The 18,751-nt window shown below is 39.8% G+C and overlaps 1 protein-coding gene across 1 annotated transcript in view; it reads right to left on the bottom strand.

Annotated features, from left to right (window-relative positions):
* The window catches only part of SSU72 (SSU72 homolog, RNA polymerase II CTD phosphatase), a 29,198-nt gene extending 10,670 nt beyond the window's left edge, over positions 1-18,528 (bottom strand). Inside the window, exons 1-2 of the mRNA XM_086764283.1 lie at positions 18,309-18,528; positions 11,084-11,227 (exon numbers count right to left, since the gene is read on the bottom strand). Of these exons, the coding sequence (XP_086620409.1) occupies positions 11,084-11,227; positions 18,309-18,388 (224 nt within the window). The 5' untranslated portion in view covers positions 18,389-18,528. The remainder of the gene's footprint in view (positions 1-11,083; positions 11,228-18,308) is intronic.
* Between the last annotated feature and the right edge of the window lie 223 nt (positions 18,529-18,751).

Genomic DNA, 18,751 nt, shown 5'->3' with positions numbered 1-18,751 from the left:
TTCATTTGGAATTAAAATTGTGTGGTTTTAGTACAGAGTGAGTTTGTTCTTTGTGGCGCTGTGTAACTTACAGTCTTAAGACTGAGAATACACCATCCCAAAACATCACAAGAGTACTAATTTGGGTTAAATAACATTTCTGATAACATTTTTGCTTGCATTAATGACTGGCAAAGAATGGAAGTGTCATTTGTTTTTCATTGCTAAGGACAACTACACAGCATTTCCAAGCTACAAGCTGCACAGATAAAATCCAACTGAACACGCTCACAGTAGCTGGTCCAAATACAACAACATGCTAGCCGTGCTCATTTCCTCAAGTCTGGTTGAGCCCAAAAGCTGAGGATAACATCAACACATCACTGAAAGAAGGAAAAATCTTTACTTTAGCCTAGAGCTCAAGTGCCAGACAATGACTTGTCAGTGCTGAACAAATGAAACGATATTTGAGGATGAAACTGGACAGATATAAGCTGTCAAAGGGGAAAAGAACGGGAGCAATGGCAAAGCCCACTGTCAAAGAGATGGAGAAGGGATATCACAGACACACTGAAGGGACTGCCAGAAAGACAAGGATACCAGAGACAGAACACAAGGTGACTTCAAAGACGTGGCCTATTTGACTATGCCATCAAACAGCAGACTACGCACTTCATCCAAGTGTGTACTTCAAGAGAAATTTGACTTTGGCTGCTGGACTCTACAGTGTCTTGGTCACTTGGCAAGATAACTCAAACAACTGATAAGTGCAGCACATGACACGGACATACGACAGGAATACAGAAATCATTATCAGGACCAGTAGGCAAGCAAGAGGGAACCATAAGAGGATTTGTAAGTATCACACATTACTTTTGGATGCTCTTCTCAGGTTTAGAAACAAGTGCCAGATTTCAGAAGATGAGCAGCAAGTATCACAGGATTGGGTGGAGTACTTTGAGGTAGCTGTGAGAAGAGAGGTCTGCGAGAAAAACATTAGTCATTCCATTCAATGCCTCAGAGAAACAGGGTCTGCAACAACTATTCTCAAATTGGTTTCCGTTGTTGTCATTGCTTTGTAATGTAAAACTCAAAGGTAATTTTGAACTAAATAAGAGTTATAGCTACAGAGGGTAACTCAGATAAAGCAAAACACAAGTATTACAAAACTTAATTAAGTTGCTTCATTTAAGACATTTAGGAAACCTGAGAACACATTTTTCATAAAGACAGCAGGAATACCTTTAAGCAGCAGCATGCAGAGCAAGACACATGCTGGATGAAGTCTGCAGGAAACATTCCTTAGTGCAACACTACAAACAGGATACTGAAGAACAGAGGGATGTGGTTAATCCACAGTCTGATCAACAACCAGTTTTGCAAAGCTTACATACATACAACTGGTGTGCCTTGGGTAAACGTGTCACAATAAGCCCTTCTCCCACTGGTTATTAGTATGTCTCTATTTTTGCATTAAATTCTAAAGATCCTGAAGACTGACTGAAGATTCTGTCACTGGGCAGCAACAAAGCTCACCCTCACCCCAACTTACTGTGTTCTGAAAATATAGTACTTTAATCACTTCAGGGTTTTTCCTGAAATGGTATCTATGCTATGCCAATTAGAGGTATATGGCAGCAAGACAGTCTGAATTTTTCACATATCCTGAAAACAGACTTCAGTAGTTAACACTACTTCTGATTTTAATGCTACTTTCAATACCTTGTATCAAATCAGTCAAAAGTATCCCATAAAGTAGCAGCATCATGTTTGGGAAAGTTAAGCATGTAAACGGCTATTTCTATTTATAGTGGATTCTCTCTTTTGTTGACTTTCTCTCAGAAGTTTATGGCAGAATTTTCTGGAAAAAGAGCTCTCATGTATATGAATTCCTGAGGGTCGATTGAGCTCTGAGATATGAAACCCTTCACACACTTCTTGCATGTACACTAGCAATAAACATGAACAAGATCTTCCAACAAGACTTCCACACCAGCAACTATTCTCTGTATTGAGTGGGATTTTAAATACAGTTGTGTCAGCCAACTGGTTTCTACTGAGACGGAAAGTAAGAAACTGGCACACACCTCTCCTGCCATTCCCATTCCAGACCTCTTCATTTTCACTGCTTTTTCATTTTCTCCATATGTTCATCCATCGTTGAAACCTTGCTATATTTACTCCAGCTGAATAAATCTACATCTGGATCCCCAAGTGCCAGAACAATTATATCTGAAATACATAGAAGGATATATGCTCTCCTTCACAAAACGCTGTGAGCCAAACAACTCTGCCAACGCTTGAAGCACATACCTGCACAGACTCCTGTGTACTTGGAGTATGACAACGAGTGTAAAATGGTAACAACAGCCACCTTACTCAGATTTCCCTTACCTTTCACATTCTTCTCATCTTCCTTCTGCCAAGATGTGGGTTATTGATCACATTTCCAAATGTATCCAAAGTTTCCAGTCTTTCATTTCTATCTGCTAGAAGTTTTCAAAACGCTCCTCTAAGTAGCAGAAGGATGTTTTATGCCAATCTACGTGGACACCGGGCAAGCTACACAGAAGTGAGTTTTCGAAACGCTTCATGGAAGCAGGTGACATAAGCAATCTCACATGTAGATTATCAGAAAAATCTGGCACAGTTCACTTAATTTCTACAATTTGTACCTTTGGGAGTACTGAGAAATATTTTAAGATCAGAGTCATTAAACAAGAATCATGAAGCATCAGACTTTCACTTGCTCTTCCATACTAGAAAGTGTTAAGGTTTTTCTTACATGAACACAACTTGATCACTCTAGTCAAAAGCATCAACATTAATTGCTAAAACTATGAAGATCTATGTCTTCACAGTAAATTAAATCAAATTCTTTCTTCACAGTAGTATTTTTCAAAACTATCTTTTATAACTTAAGCTGTTGGTTTTCCTGCAAGTTTCTAGATGCTTTAGTAAAGGTAGAAGCTATGATCCCACAAGATTCTATTAGACAAAGGCGCTTAACTTAGAGCTTTAGTAAGAAGCAATGCTGGTAGCAAGAGAATGCTAACTTTGCCTAAATAGAAATAAATGTGATTTATACTTAAAAGCTCTACCACTTTAAAAGGTGGCAGACATTACACTAATACTCCATATACAAAGTTTAAGTACTTTATGTGGAAATTCGCTCTTGTGAGACCTCACCTGGAGTACTGTGTTCAGCTCTGGAGCCCCCACCATAAGAAAGCCATGGGCCTGCTGGAGCGGGCCCAGAGGAGGCCACAAAGACGATCAGAGGGCTGGAGCACCTCTCCTGTGAGGACAGGCTGAGAGAGCTGGGGCTGTTCAGCCTGGAGAAGAGGAGGCTTCATGGAGACCTTAGAGCGGCCTTCCAGGGCCAAAAGGGGGCTGATAAGACGAGGAGAAACTCTTTAGCAGGGCCTGTGATAGGACAAGGCGTAACGGCTTTAAAATAGGAGGAGGTCGATTCAGACGGGACATAGGGAAAAAATTTTTTTACAATGAGGGTGGTAGAACACTGGCCCAGGTTGCCCAGAGAGGTGGTGAGTGCCCCATCCCTGGAAACGTTCCAGGCCAGGTCGGACGGGGCTCTGAGCAACCTGATCCGGTTCGAGACGTCCCTGCTCCTTGCAGGAGGGTTGGAGTGGGTGGCCTTGAAAGGTCTCTTCAAACTCAAACTATTCTATAATTCTAAATATATCTTCAGTCCACCTGTTACATATTCCATCTTTCTGCATATCCAAGAAAAATGGCAAGAACATCCCAGAAGTCAGGCACACAGGTTTTACTGCCTCGCAACTAACACTAGTTGAACTAACGCTAGCCTCTACCCTGAAGTTGGAAATTGTTTTGGAATCAAAAGAAGAAGAAAAAAAAAATATGTATAAGTGTCCTTTACATTGGCACAGAAGTTTTGTGCTAATCTGAGGTAACCTCTTCAAGGCAAGAAACAGTAGCCCACTGTCACTTCTCCCCCCTCATTCAAGTCTGGGATGAAATTGCCAAACTAGGACCAAACACAGCTATGCTCATTTTGATGCTGCAGACTGCTTTTGAGTTTCATCCAGTACTGATTACAACAGGAGTAAGATTTAACCAATGCTCAGGAGTGGAAGCAGCAAAATCTTCTGCTTACCCTTATATAAAGTCCCTTACAAAGACGATCGCCTAAAAACAAAGAAAAACCATGCTAAGAAGTTAGCTATGCAAAAAGCCAACAATGGCGTTTTAAAGACAAAGATTCAAACATACATGTTCATTCAGAGTTGATACATCATGACTGAAACAGTCAGTTAAATCACTGTAAAATTCTAAATGCATTTTTCAATAGTTATTAGCCTCAGACAGGATCCTTTAGCCAGAATTCCTTAGAGCATCTGTTCAGGACTCATCTTGGTTAAGGAAACCTTCCCAAAGACTACCTAGAAGACAGGATGGCAGAGGATGTTTTATATGCTGAAAAATATTTAATATTAGACTGGAGGCTGTCATTTCTACCATGTCTCAGAAGTTCTAATACAAAGAGAAAATAATATTTAAATTACAAATATTTATGGTTTATATATTTTAAAAAATAATTTTAAATATTTCCTTTTTAATGTGAATGAAACCAAGCTTAATGACAGTCTAACAAGAAGCCAAGCTAAAGAGAACTGAAAACTCCTGCCTGTGAAAGTCCTGAGATTTTGCGAAGTGTTTTAGTTCTACGACCCTTCACAGAAATGTGTCTCTTACAAGATTGTTCAAATTCAGTTTAAACACTGCTTACACTGCTTTGCATCCTCATCCCTTCCCTCTACTTCTAGGAGCACTGAAGTACTTTGAAAGACATGTTAAGAAAGAAAATGAGACTTGTGCTGCACTGCATTCAAAAGAAGTTTTGCCACTGACATGCAGCAGGCCATGATTTCAACCATTTTTGGCTTTTGCAAGGTCAAGCTTCAAGGTCAACCCAACACCCTCAAAAACCAAAAACCCAACCCCCTTCAACACACCTAAAATAAAGCATTCCAAAGTGGTTTACAGAGATACGGAAACTATCCCACTGACCACTGGAATGACAGCACAGAACAGAAGCTGACAACTGTTTATTGGTTCAAAATCCACAAAGAAAACCAAATGAAAACATAAGATAAGTAGATGCATGAAGAGCTTACCTGAAGTGGAATTTAATTAAGTTACTCCTCAAGACTGAGCTATATGGCCCCAACAAGCAGGGTGCAGATGTTCTGCAGGTCTCACTAGCACTCCTGTGCACCCATGCTGTGGTAACTTTCCTCATTAAGCAACTTACAGTTTCTTTGTACAGCCTCCAGTAAAACGGTCCAACATAAACACTCCAGGTATTAGGGTAGCTCATTGTTCCAGAAACATCAGGAATTACTACTCAAGCATTATGGATCCTAGAGCTTTGTTACAGGTGGCAGGAGTTTCTACAACAGACAAATAGTATTCAAAAGAAACTGGGGAAGTGGTCCCCAGCAAGATCTTCCTGTCGCTGACAGCTTTTCTTCCAATAGCTTTTCCCATCAATGCCTGCAGTCATCAGCTCAGGCCATGAATCATCTGGGTATCAGTATCATACATCACTTTTTGAAAGTGGAAAAACACAAGCAATCAGCAAGATCCAAGATACTATTTGATACTACACCACTCTCAAGAAAATGAAAGTCTAAGCCAAATGGAAGGAAGGTCTTACATGAGTAAACATTTTAAGAGATGTGAAGTGCAGAAAAAAAAAAAAAAAATCTGGTTTATGCTGTGGATGAACTGTATCAGAAATCAAAATCCTTTTATCTGTTCCCTTACTTACCAGGCTAAGAAAATGGAATAAAGCCACTACTTATTAACTAGCTCCTCCACACCAGTTTACTCTGATGTCAAGAAGATATATTAGAGCAAAGTGATCAGTTTAAGAGAAAGAATTCTCAAGAACCTGACTACATGAACCCAGGAATTATAAACAGCTAAGATCAAGGCTGTAACAAACAGGTGCTACCATCCTCATAATAATAATACACCTAGTGGGAAAAGGCGGTAGATGTAATCCTGCACTAGCTGCATAATTACAGAATTTTAGTTTATTAAGAAGTGCGTTATGACAATTCCTTTTCAGTTTTAGTCCCCAATTTTAAAATATTCATCTCTCATTGACTCCACCCTTCAGACTGAATGGAGAATTACTTCCTATTGACCTGTAAGATAGTCTGACCATGGTTCAACAAGTAATTCTATTTCTTGCCTTGAGCAGAACCCAGCAACACACTCACACTACAACAGATATGCAGTATTCCAGCGGTGAGGTTATCCATTCTGTGGCTGATGCCAAGTAACTTTCTACTACAGTTGAGCAGCACTGCACAAGAAAACTCATTCCTTTCTTCCAGTAGTAGTGTTAAGGGAGAGTAGAGGAAATCTTCTGGAAGAGATGAGTATAAATGCTCAAATTGTACTGTCCCACGAAGCTAAGTCTGATTCTAAGGCAGGAAATGCAGTTTTTCTGCAAGAAAAGCTTAACCGCAGTGATGTCTAAGATTTCAGCACTACAGGATCCTCCTTCATCACCATCCTACAACAGAAAAATTACTCCTCAATACAGCCCCACTGCTTCTGGATGCCCCTTCTTCTCAGCTAGTCTCTATCTTCTTTGTGTTTATTCCTCTTCATGGGCACAGGAGATAGTGTCTTAAGTGGGACTGAAAAGTTTTGGGAATGACACAGAATCTTTCTCCTACTCAGTTCTACAGTGAAGCCAATTCAGTTCAACAATATACTACTGTTGGCCTTCCTCACCCTCTGTAAGGAAATAAAGGTTTCAGTTTTATTCATCTAGATACCGTGAAGATCTTGTACATGTCAGAACTTGCTTCAGATTTCCCCCTCCCCCCCCGCCCCCTTCACTTCTGGAACGACTATACATAATCCCTCAAGCCTACACTTGCTCCAAAGCCACCGCGTTTTCCTCTACTGATGTTCTATCACAATGCATCTTACCAGTTAATAGAGCTCATCTTCTTGGACAGATGGAAGACTGGCGGATAAACCTGAGATAAGTGCCAGCTACAGGGAGACCATAACACTACGAGTATTTACTGGCAAAGTGGTCCGCATATGGCAGAAGAAACTGGTTCCACTCATTCTGAATGTGAAGGGTACTATTAAAAAAACAAAAAACCACCACACATCAGCAATAGCACAAAAAGTACTATATGGCCATTCAGATTAAATATGGAGTTCACAGAGAAAAAAAACCTAGATCCCAATCACCTAGATTATCACTATTGCTTTTTTGACAGAAAAGAATCTTTATGTCTGAGTGAGACGTACCAAGTCAGTTTTTCTTCTTCCTTTCTGAAACATTTTCCTTTCTAACCGAAGCACACCTTTAGTAACTTCTTGAGGATATGTTTTGCCCCCTCTCCCCACAATTTTATATCATCATGTAACTATGGAGCTAAAACTGGAATCCCATCTACAGTTAGAGAGCAGGTCAAATTAAAAGAGGAGGTGAGAAAAGTAGGAAACAGAGCAGGAGGCCAAGCTTGCAGAGTAGAGATAGGCTGCCTAGAAATCCTAATTAAATAACCCGTATCTATGGAAATTATTAGGTATCTTCCACCTGAGGGTCACAGATACATCAGTGTTGAGAAGGGGGGTGGGGAATAAATAAATCATGGAGTTAGTTAACATTGATAAAAAACCCAGAACCTACTGCTGCAGAATTTTGGTCAAATTTCCATTTGAACAGTTCCTAACCCTGGGCATAAAAGCAACTGCTGTTCCAGATTTGGCATTTAGAAAGTTTCATCCTTGACTAGTTTTTGCATTCACTTGAAGGTAAGGCTCATCAGTTTTCCTCTATTTTTGTTCTATCTTTAAAGTCATCCCCATGTAATTAGAACTAAGTCCTTAAACCCCTTCACACAGTTGTAAGGGGCAGGTAACCACCGTGGCTTATCTTTGAGAAGTCCAGTTACACATGCAAATACCACAAGGTAGTGTCGCTCACACAGCCCCACAGAAGTACCGCAGACCATGGTCATGTCTCCTACAGATTACTAATAGAACTACTCTCCTAAAAATAAGAGAATATTTTAAAAAAGCAACCAAAAGCCACATTCAGAACAGCCTTAAATGGTTTTGTTGCAGCTCTCTGTTAGGACTCAGGGAATTTAAATGCTATAGTCTAAAAAATGCAACGGTCGATGTGGATACTTAACTTTAACTATAAGGTTTAACTACCACACCTTAAAACGCTTTGAAGTACTTCCATTTTAGATATACTGTAACCACCTACTCAACCGAATCTGTATGCCTGGCTCCATTAATGCCTTACTCCTGTGCTTCTGAAATTCAACATATGCCTTCAAGGTATGTGAGCTTGTGCTGTAATGAAAGTGCTTTTTTCATTAACTGTAATGAAAGTGCTTTTAGTCTCTGCTGAGGGGGTATTGATAGTTCTCTCCCCTCTCCATAACTGCCTAAGAGAGTTTCACATTTTTAACCTTGCTTTGACTGATGTCCAACACTGCAGAAGCTCATTTCCGTTTAAGACTACCACTTTCTCAAACAGGAGTCATTGACTTGGCTGCCCAGAGAACATTCTAAGTCCCTTACAGCCACAATTTCACTGAGTACCTAGTGTCCAAAACGCTTTGGACCCCTGTTGGCATACAGAACTGGAGGAAGGATGTCACTCCTAAGTGAGGCAGTACTGAATGCTGAGCACTCAAACTTCACGGACTCAAACTTCCACCACTGGAAATATGGGAATAATTTGCCACCAAGATACATTATTTCAAACCACGTGGAAAGGCTACAGATGATAGTCACCCTCCCTTAGCTGATGAACGCAAGGCTGAGGAACCAAATAAGTAGCTAAATCATATGAAGAACTACACCTTCTTTTGTTTCCCCATACGAATTACACTCCAAATCAACCAGAAGAGCAGGCCCTCCCACTCTTCAGCAAGTAAAGTTTGCATGCCAATCACCTCTATGAATTAATGCTAACCCTAAAAACCTGACATCCACACAACTGGTTCACAAAAAGCTATTCCATAACTCTCGGATGAGAGTAGCTCTGGTTTTGGTTACTGTAAAGTCTTTACTCTCAAAACCCATTTCAGGAAATAGAGTTGCTTTCTGCACTGACAGTCTTCACTCTGAAAACCTTAGCTTATATTATCAGAGAATCAAAAATGCAAAGATGTACAGGCAACTGTTCTTGCCCTATTTCCCTTGCAAGGCTATTGCTTAAACTTGTTTTCTTTTATCTAGAGAAATGGTTTAACACTGCTAATACATTTGGGGAACACAGCAACTATCTCCAGCACGGAGCAGAACCAAAACGGTAACTCCAAAATATGCAGAATGGAGTGGGGCTAGGTAGGCTTTCCGTTGGTTTTATCTCAAAGCATTGCCATACTCAGTACAGCAGCAATGAAAAATGGAACAAGGAAATCACAAGCTGATAGTGCTTGTTAAAATTATTTCTCAATTAAAATATTTTGAAGCAATTCTTTTTTAATTGAGGTACGGCATACCTTGTTAAGACAGGTTTGCAAGGTTGTCCTTTCCTCTATAGGCACAGGGATGAAAAAATCCAGCACATCACACGTGATTCATTAAGACTATACCCTACATTTTGAATTTTTTTTTTTTTTTTAAAAAAGGACCTCTAATTAACTATTAGAAAACAATACCCCTTGGCAAGGGATGCCATTTGTGCACAACACCATGCAGAAAGGTATTTCAATGCTTAATCGGTTCTCACTGTGCTGTACAGCCCAACATTTCTTAACCAAAGTCTTTCAGTGGACAATGCAAAAGAAGCCACTACTCCTGGGGTCTTGGCGAGCTCAAATTTACTATTTCTGGCCAGCAACTACAACATAGAATTTGCTGAGCAGTAGTAAGCTATAGTATAATCTCTGCTATAAAAGAACTGTAGAGCTACCTTGAAAAAAGTTATTGAGTTTCCTGACTCCCTGGGAAACAGCTTGAACTGTTTCTAACATGTTCCAAGTTTCATAGTCTCTGACAACCTGATTAGCCTTTCTTCAAATTTTTCAAAAATATGCAAGAAAACTGGGCTGCGAGTACAATTAAGACATTTAAACCATGTTAACATTCCTGTTGGATCTTCGGATGGCCATACTCAAGATTTTAGGAAAAAAACCCCTTATATCACTAAAAAGTATAAAGACTGCTCTTTTAAACTACCAAGATTCATTGCGGGGATACTTCACTTTAAAGGGTCCTCTATCTTTTAAGCACAAATTCAGCATATACTGAAGCCCTTATTTAGGGTGAGTTTTCTCTTTCATACTTAACACTTTAAAAATAATTTTTAAAATTAGATCCCTTGTTGAGAAAAGAATATCTAGAATGAGTGCCCCAATTTTGTAGGTTTGTGGGTTTTCTTAAAAACAAATGAAAAATCAACTTCAAATACAGACTTCTAAACTCATGCAGTTTGACATTTGTCATGGTTTTAAGTAGTGTCCATAGCCTTGATCGCCTCTGCTCTCTAGGATAAAATATGTTATTGGGCTCTCCTATGTCCATTCTTTATAATACACTATATGATTTTTATTTTTTTCTGGTGCACTGATCAAATAATGTATCAAAAAATTCTCAGTGACAAGGGTGAGCTCTTTAATGAATGGTATTCTCTCTCCCAAAGTATACAGTAAACCTTACCTGTCAGCTTGTCTGAGCTAAATACAACATTAGTGTCGAGGTGGTCGCTCTTCACATATCCATTATCAGGACAGTCTTTGCACTAAGAAAATACAATCCACAGTGCAGTGGAGGTAATGGACAATCTGTGATAGTATTAATGTGTTTTCATTCAAGAGCTGAACATGTTAACACGCTACAAAAGAGCATTCTGAATGTGTGCATTGTAACTCAATAGCCATTTACAAGGGAGCATGAGAGGCCCATGGTAAGAAAACCTCCTATAAACTTAAAACATTTTAAGTTCACCTGTCAAGCAACTATGTATTACTAATGCATAATGCCAAATAATGAATTACACCTTTCAAGGATGAACCATATTGGATTTTTTAAAAAGGTCATGCCACAGGGATACAGTTCTTTGTCTTTCCTAAGCAGATCATTGTACATCTGATCATATGTTGTTTTGAAATCATAAACATTCGGCTTGTCCGGTGCTGGTCCTGGCAGTTTCACATGAGTCCCTGTTCCAAAGGATCGGACGCTGAATCCTCGTTTGCTGAAAGACAGAGAAGAAGAGAGGGGGAAATGCAATTAGATTGGATGGACTTAAAACATCAAAGTGCTGAAGAACACTGAATTTTAAACACCTCTTAGCAATCAGTCAAATCACAACCAATCAGTTGGGCAACTCTTATCAAGTAAATTGCCAAGCGTACCTAACATGCATATTTCCTTGCAGTTACAGTTGAAACTCACACATCATTTCTAAGGAGCACCTATATTTTATACTAAGGTTTCTTAGAATTATGGTATGCAGTGTTTTGAATGTTTCTTTTATGCTTTCAGGGATCCTGGATTTGCAAAAAGCATGGGTTCTTTATTTGGTCTTAGACAATACAGTACAGGCAGAGATGTTTTTGTCTTAACATAAGAAAGCAAGTACCTACACCAATTGATCAACACTGAAGTATTCTGCTCAAGTTGCTGGGCTAACTACATTATTCCCATCACTATGTTGCCAAAACTACCACTAGTGTAATTTAGTAGCATAAACATTTTTGTGCCTGGCATTTTTCTCAAGTGGACTGAAAAATACACTGTGTCATTACCTTTACAGGAGTGGGGCAAATATTCTGCTGGCTGGTACCAAAAACTCTTAGGTAAGCCAGGGATAGCTTAATTCCATTCTTATGAACAACTACTTGTTTAAGGATTTAAAAAAAAAAAAAAAAAAAAAAAGAAAAAGAAAAAAAAGGTAGGAACCTGCTTGTCTTTAGGGTAATGTCAAAATGTTCTTTCTGATTAACCTAAGTACACCTACTTGAACCCGAACAAATCCTTCAGTAATATTAAGAAACATTACAATGTATTTATTGAATAACAAAAGCAAAAAGATATTGTTTTCTGGTGGTTTAATGGAGAAAGTTAGATGGTAAAATACTGTTGTCACTGCCCAGAATGCCAAAACATTTGGCTTTATAATGACAATCTAACTTCTGAAACATGTCAAGACCACAGCTTAATCTCATTTTTTTTAAAGGCTCGCATTTTTCAGCCTCAACGACTTAGCAGAGACTGCAGAGTGAACAGTGTTAAAAGAAAACCAAAAAGCAAGCAAATAATGCCTGCCCCACCTCCCCATCCCCTTTCCCCCAAAATAATTAGGGAAAAAAAAAGAAAAAGAAAAAAGAAAAAGTAGAGCTTTCTTCTGAGAAGAGTGAACAGGAGACTGGAAACTAGTGCGAGAGTCACTCATATCTTGACTCCCTGGTCTTCACATAGAAGGCAGCAAGGAAATTCAGAAGACAAAAATTCAAACTGCATGTTTGCCTTCAAATGGTGTCTTCAAAGTGATACCAAAAGCTTCTACACAGAGGCTAACTGTGATCAAACTTTGCCCCAAGCTCAAACACTGCTATGCAACTATCAGTAACGCTATTTCTTTTAATTTGTCCTACTGGAACATAGCCCCTCCTTTATCTTTTCTTGCTTTGCTACACTTTTTCTTCCAGCAACTATTTATAGGTTCCTATTTCTGTAGACAGACAGGATATATGATGATTTTTTCCTTCTTTCTGCAGGACTGACAACCAAAAACGGATACAAGTGGAAAAAAGTGCAATTCTTTCCCCCTCCCAGCCTCCCATCACATTAACAATGACTCATAACTGCACCAGTTATGTTTAGCTTATTTTCCCTGCAATACTTCCAGACCCAAGCTTTTATTCTACTGCTTCTACTGGACATGAAGGGAGCCGTAACATGTATAGAAGAAAGTGCAGTGCTAATACAGTAATGCTTCAAATTGACCTTTTCCAGATGTCTCGCTCATCTTCTTTCCTTTCTGTATCTACCACTTGAAGTTATTTTGGCCAAGAATTTTAATACCAACCAACTGAGAAATAGTGGAGTTTGGGAAAATATTTTCTTCTATGTTTTCCTCCTAACTTTAATATTTTCTTTAATATTATTCTTTGAAGCAGGTCTACATGGGTCATACACATTAAGATGCCCATACCTTACTGGCAGCAATGTCCCTGAAGTTTGCATGATCTCATATAAAGCAAAACAGAAATCTTCATTTGAAGTTACACACATCAAAAATGCGTCCTATTGAAAATTACCTCCTTGAATAGTTGGAATATGCATTTCTCACATGAGAGATGAAATATGAATTTCATGCTTTGACAGTAGCAGTTGCCAGGGTACAGCTTTTACGTTATTTAAGAACCAGGTGTAGGATTATGAAATATTCTGAAAAATGTTTCAACACATTTCTTGCAACAATTGAGAGGCGGGGAGAGGGAAGAATGCCTCCACAGAACCATTACTCAACAGAGACTGCTTTTATTAAGCGGCTGGACAGATCTAGTTTAGTGAGTCATCAAGTTTCTGTTGTAACGTGGCATAGCCTTTCAACAATGAACATTTTCCCCAAGACAATGTATATCTAGGATTTGTTCTAGGCCTAGTAAAACTACGCAAAAGATGGAAAACAATAAGCTTCACCTTTACCATGAACAGTGAAGTGCAAGATATACTAATACACTACCCCAGCACTGCCTTCTGAAAACATGAAGCCTAAACATTAACGGAACTGTAAATGTTGTGAAGTTTCAGGAAGCTCTATTAATACTACTAAGACGAATGTATGTAACTATCAATATACTAAGTACAAATGTAAGCCAGTACGTAGATCTCATTTTCAGCAAGCATGCTCATGTCAGTTTAAGCCCAAAGCTCACTACAATGAGATCACATGCACTGCTCATGTGCCCATGGGTTTACAGACTTTTAACTGAAGAACCTGAAAACAGTCTTTGCATTTCCCTCCAAAGAATCTCAGAGTTCATTGCAAATACTACTTCTCATGTGGGACACAACTGCTGCTGAAAGCAGAGATCAACGTGGGATTATATTAACAAAACACTAACACATGACGCAGCGGTTACCCCCTCAGTTTCAGGTACTGAGAGGAGAAATAGTATTAATCCATGCAGATTGAGACATGAACTTTTATTCACATCTTTCTTCTATTTTATTGTTATTTTGGGATCTCACACACGCTTATTACATTAAGGTATTTTTCACCTTACTGTAAGGTCATAACAGTCCAGCTTCTCTTCTTACGATGGCCTATTACTAAACATGAAAGCAAATGCAATAAGTCCTGCAGTACCACTGCAGTTGGTAGTGGTAAAGATTTTCAGGGGACAAATCACTAATTTTAATACATCCCCTTCCACTACATGTAGCAGGAAAAGAACTAGGAAGAATGCCCTCCTTGTAGACCACTTTGAAAATATCTCATGGCATTCAGTCAATATTAAAAAAAAACAAAACAAAAAACAAAACCCAACAAAAAAAAAAACCACCTCACACTGTTAAATAGGAGGAACACAAGCATTGTTAACAAATTCTGATTATGAAATATTTAAAACATTAACTTGTAGTGATTTGCATTATCACTGATAATCTGTCAAATGAAAGTGCTTTAATACAAAAAATGTTAAAATATTTCCTTCTTGAGGTTTTATTAATTTAAGATTTCTTAAATCAAGCAATGCACATTTCAATACCTCAATACATTTAGTTGCTGACAGATAATGCCAGTAGAGAAGCTGTGACTACCGAATTATGTAAACTGCAAGGGTGCAACTTAAGTTCTCTTACATGGTCAGTGTTGGTCTACAAATCATAACATCAATATGAAATTTAACTTTCAGCTACTAGGGTTTCAATATTTAAATCTGTTGACTGCCACTAAGATATCTCATATTCACACTCCCAACTTCTTAACACACTCAGTTTCCCAAAACAAAGGAATATTTATGTAGCTTAAGCTGTTATCAGTAGTAACACAGAGACCCTGACCTCAGGAGACTGAGATAGGATATCTGTACCTTAAGAGCCTGAAAATACAAAGTTACCAGAACATCTCCTATACACCGGGAAAGTTTGAAACTGTAACTTCCTTTTAACAGCCATCAGTATTACCAAATAAATATACACAAATGGCAATGTCAAAGCTGCTGTGTAATAAAGTTTAGTAATAAGAGAAGTGTTCCACCTTCCGCTTCTATGTTTGAAGGAGAACTATGACCTAAGCCTGCATACTATATATATATATATTAAAAAAAAAAAAAAAAAAAAAAAAAAAGTGGGATGAGGAAGATTTGACCTAGGGACTGGTTACAGATGGACATCCAGTTCGATGGCTTTTAAGGAAGGGTTATGTTTTTCTGCATAGTCCTTATTGCCTTCCTCCTTCCCCTCTGCTACTCTTAACAAATTTCAAAGATCTTCAGTCTAACTTCTGTTGGAAGATTAGAACAAAATGTTTAAAACCTGGTTAGTTAGAAATATGCAAGCACACTACAAAGCAAGTGGAAACTGTACTGAACTAAGGTAACACCAGAAACTGGTAGATTGTTTATTCAGATACGAAAAAGATCTAAAGCATAATTTGTTTTCCAGAGGTACACGTGGCAGCACAGAGATATCAAGTACAGTAAGGATGAATGAGAAATTCAGGTTGGCAATTGAGATTCATTGCAAAACCTTCTAGAATGAACCACTGCAATCTAAAAGGTTGGTAAGTTCATAAGTGTCTAAAAAAAATAATAAAATAAAAAGTAACTCTTATTATCTAGTACATTAAGTCTAAAGAAACAAAGGAAAACAAACCCAAATACCACCACCCCCTAAATTGCTGAAGTGTGTGAACACAGTATTTATGACAATTTTGCTTTTCCAAGTCTAAAAGAGAGAACACCAGGATGTTACAAAATGTAAGTATATTAAGATGTTAAATCAAGCCTGTTTAAACCAGTTCATAATTCCATGCATCACAAAGTATAAACTACTAAGAAGAAACATAAAAGCCAGAAGTGATGGACTGCAGGTACTTCCAACAAAAGCCTACTGGGTAAATCAAACATTTCACCTAGATGTTATACACAGAGGGCTCAATTTTATGTTTTACAAATGCATCAGAAGTTAAAATTCAGACATTTCTGAATTGTTTTAAAAGGAAGCAGCACACAATTAAGTTCCAATTTCAGTAGGCACTAGGCAGTCCTAACATTTGGAAAGTGAAATAAGCTCGCCTTACTGACAGATATTTTTCTCTACAAATTGAAGAATGTAATAAGCAAAGTTACTGATAAAAATTCTACATGAAAAATTTGGCTTAACTAAAACTTGTAATTCATTAAAACACTGAACAGACTAGAGAAGTTAATTTTGAAACCTGACTTAGAGTGTTACAAAAATCTAAGACTATTAAAATATAAGACAAACACTTCAATAAAAATTTTAATACATTTCCTAGTATTTAAAAAAAAAAAAACCAAAACAAACAAAAAAACAAACTACAGCAATCTATCTAAAATACTGCTGCAAGATCTCAGGCTACGGATTACAAACCGCTGTTCATGAGTGTTCATTAAGATGTTCAAATTGAAGGCCGGATTCCAGACTTTGTTTTCAAACAATCACTTGCAGCTCCGTAGAATGTGTACCCTTTGAAGTCTTGTAACCCCTTAACAAAATACCTCGAAGTTTCATAATACCTCAATTTCTTCCTACCTCTTCTTTCTCTTTTAAGCCTATGTTCTTTCAAATGGCAGTGCAACATACAGCAAGGCTTTACCCTGAATTGGTAAAGCAGACTGGCTTTGATTTTCCTGAAGTTTACTGGCAAACGATCACTCCCATTGCATGGGCTCGTTATTTCTTTAGAACAGCATCAGCAATTCATCTCTATTTTGCCATTTATGCTATTCTTGCTATATTTACATAGGATGCTGCTGAAAATAAGCATCTTCCAAATACATACATTTTGATAATTTTTCATTAAAATCTTAAGGCAGAAGAGAGTTAAAAAAAAAAAAAAAACATTTCCCTCCCACATCCGCCAGAAGAACACTAGTCACACCGGAAGTGATTTATTTCTTCTGCAAAAACAGAGAGGAAGAAAAATGCTAGACATTAGAAGTGAATTTAACTTTGTCCTTAGTACTCAGGTTTCAATTAAAATTCAGTTCCAGTATTAGTAGCAGAAAACCAACAGAAAACAATAGCATCCTTCTTTCTCAAGCAGCTATTGATAACGTCGTGTTTTCATAGAACTGCCACAGGTAACATCTGATGCCAAGTTTAAGCATTAACAGCATCATATGCTGCTCACAGCAAGATGGCTGCCAGATCAGATACTTCTATTATTTATTCATTTCAAGGCTGCTGTTTTTATTTAAATGTGGCACACAATTTACACATCGTTGTTCGGCTTACTGTGCTAGTAATATGTATCTTTTAAGATGAATGTTACTTTGCATAATAATTTTTTAAAAGCCTTTATCATGTTCCTGCAGTGCATAGGGAAGATTTAAGAACACTAATTCAAGCAGATCAAGCCTCTCCTGTGCCTCAGTCCATCCCTAGTCTCTCGTCTCCCCTTGTGAATTCAGCCAAGCTGAAAATACGTGCAGTGCTAAACACATGAACCCTTGTAATCTCAAAGACAGTTATTTAACATTCTGAACCAAATACTTCCTCCAGATCTCCTGCAACAGGAAAAGGATCCCTTTCAGTGCACAGAGCAGTTCCAGTCTTCAGACGCATTAAAGGGGGAAAAAAAATTAAAAAAAAAAAAAGAGAGAGAGACAACAGGAGCATTTAAGTTTTCAGATGCCGAGACACGGGAGCTGTTCTGTGCCTGTCGAATTCGCCAGCTCGTGTTTTGTAGCACTGGATCCGGAGGCCCGCCAGCGACGGTGGTGCAGGCCCCACCGCACCGGCCGCTCCGGCGAACCCAGCCTGGAGCAGGGTCCGGAGGAGACAGGATGCAAACAGGACGAACTTCCCAAGCCCGTGGGCCTAGCAGCATCAGGCGCGGGCCCGGAGCACGGCCTCGGGTCGCAGCCAGCGCGGAGCCTCGCTGCCCCGACAGCCCACTCGAGCCCAGCTCCACGGCAGGCGAGGCAGCCAGCGTCCGTGCTGCAGCGGCCACGGAAGGGGCCCTGATGCGGTCCGGAGGGGCGGCCCGCGACGGAAGGCGGCGGCCAGGGCCTAGGCCTCACTGGCGGGGCCCGGCAGCAGGAAGGAAAGAAGGGGGTCGGGCAGGCCCTGGTTACCTGAGGATGTTGTGCGCCTCCATGCTGCGGTTCTGGTTGCTGGAGCACACCACGGCCACACGGAGCGGCGAGGAAGGCATGGCGGCGCGGGGAAGAACCCAGCTCCCTCCCCGCGGCTCCCAAACCCTCTCAGCCCCGGCGGCGGCTCGCACAAAATGGCGGCGAGAGCCCGGCGGCGGGCGGTGCCGGGACGTGTCACAAGGGCCGCGCCGCCCCGCCGCGGCCAACCGCGGAGCAGGCGTCAGGGGGCGGAAGCCGCCGCCTTACCACGGAGAGAGGCGGGGCGGCGAGGGAGCAGCACCCGACCCGGGTCCCGCAGCTCCGCCCTCGCCCCAGGCGGCTCTGGGCGGTGGGAGAGGCCGGTCCCCGGAGCGGGGCGAGCGTGGTCCTGTCTGCTGCGCCGCGGAACCGGCTCGGCGGGCGGCCTGCGCCGCCGAGTCCCT

This window comes from Chlamydotis macqueenii, chromosome 21, assembly GCF_036417535.1.
Source record: "Chlamydotis macqueenii isolate bChlMac1 chromosome 21, bChlMac1.mat, whole genome shotgun sequence".
In the NCBI taxonomy this organism is placed as follows: Eukaryota; Metazoa; Chordata; class Aves; order Otidiformes; family Otididae; genus Chlamydotis; species Chlamydotis macqueenii.
This window is presented reverse-complemented; position numbering and strand designations above follow the sequence as displayed.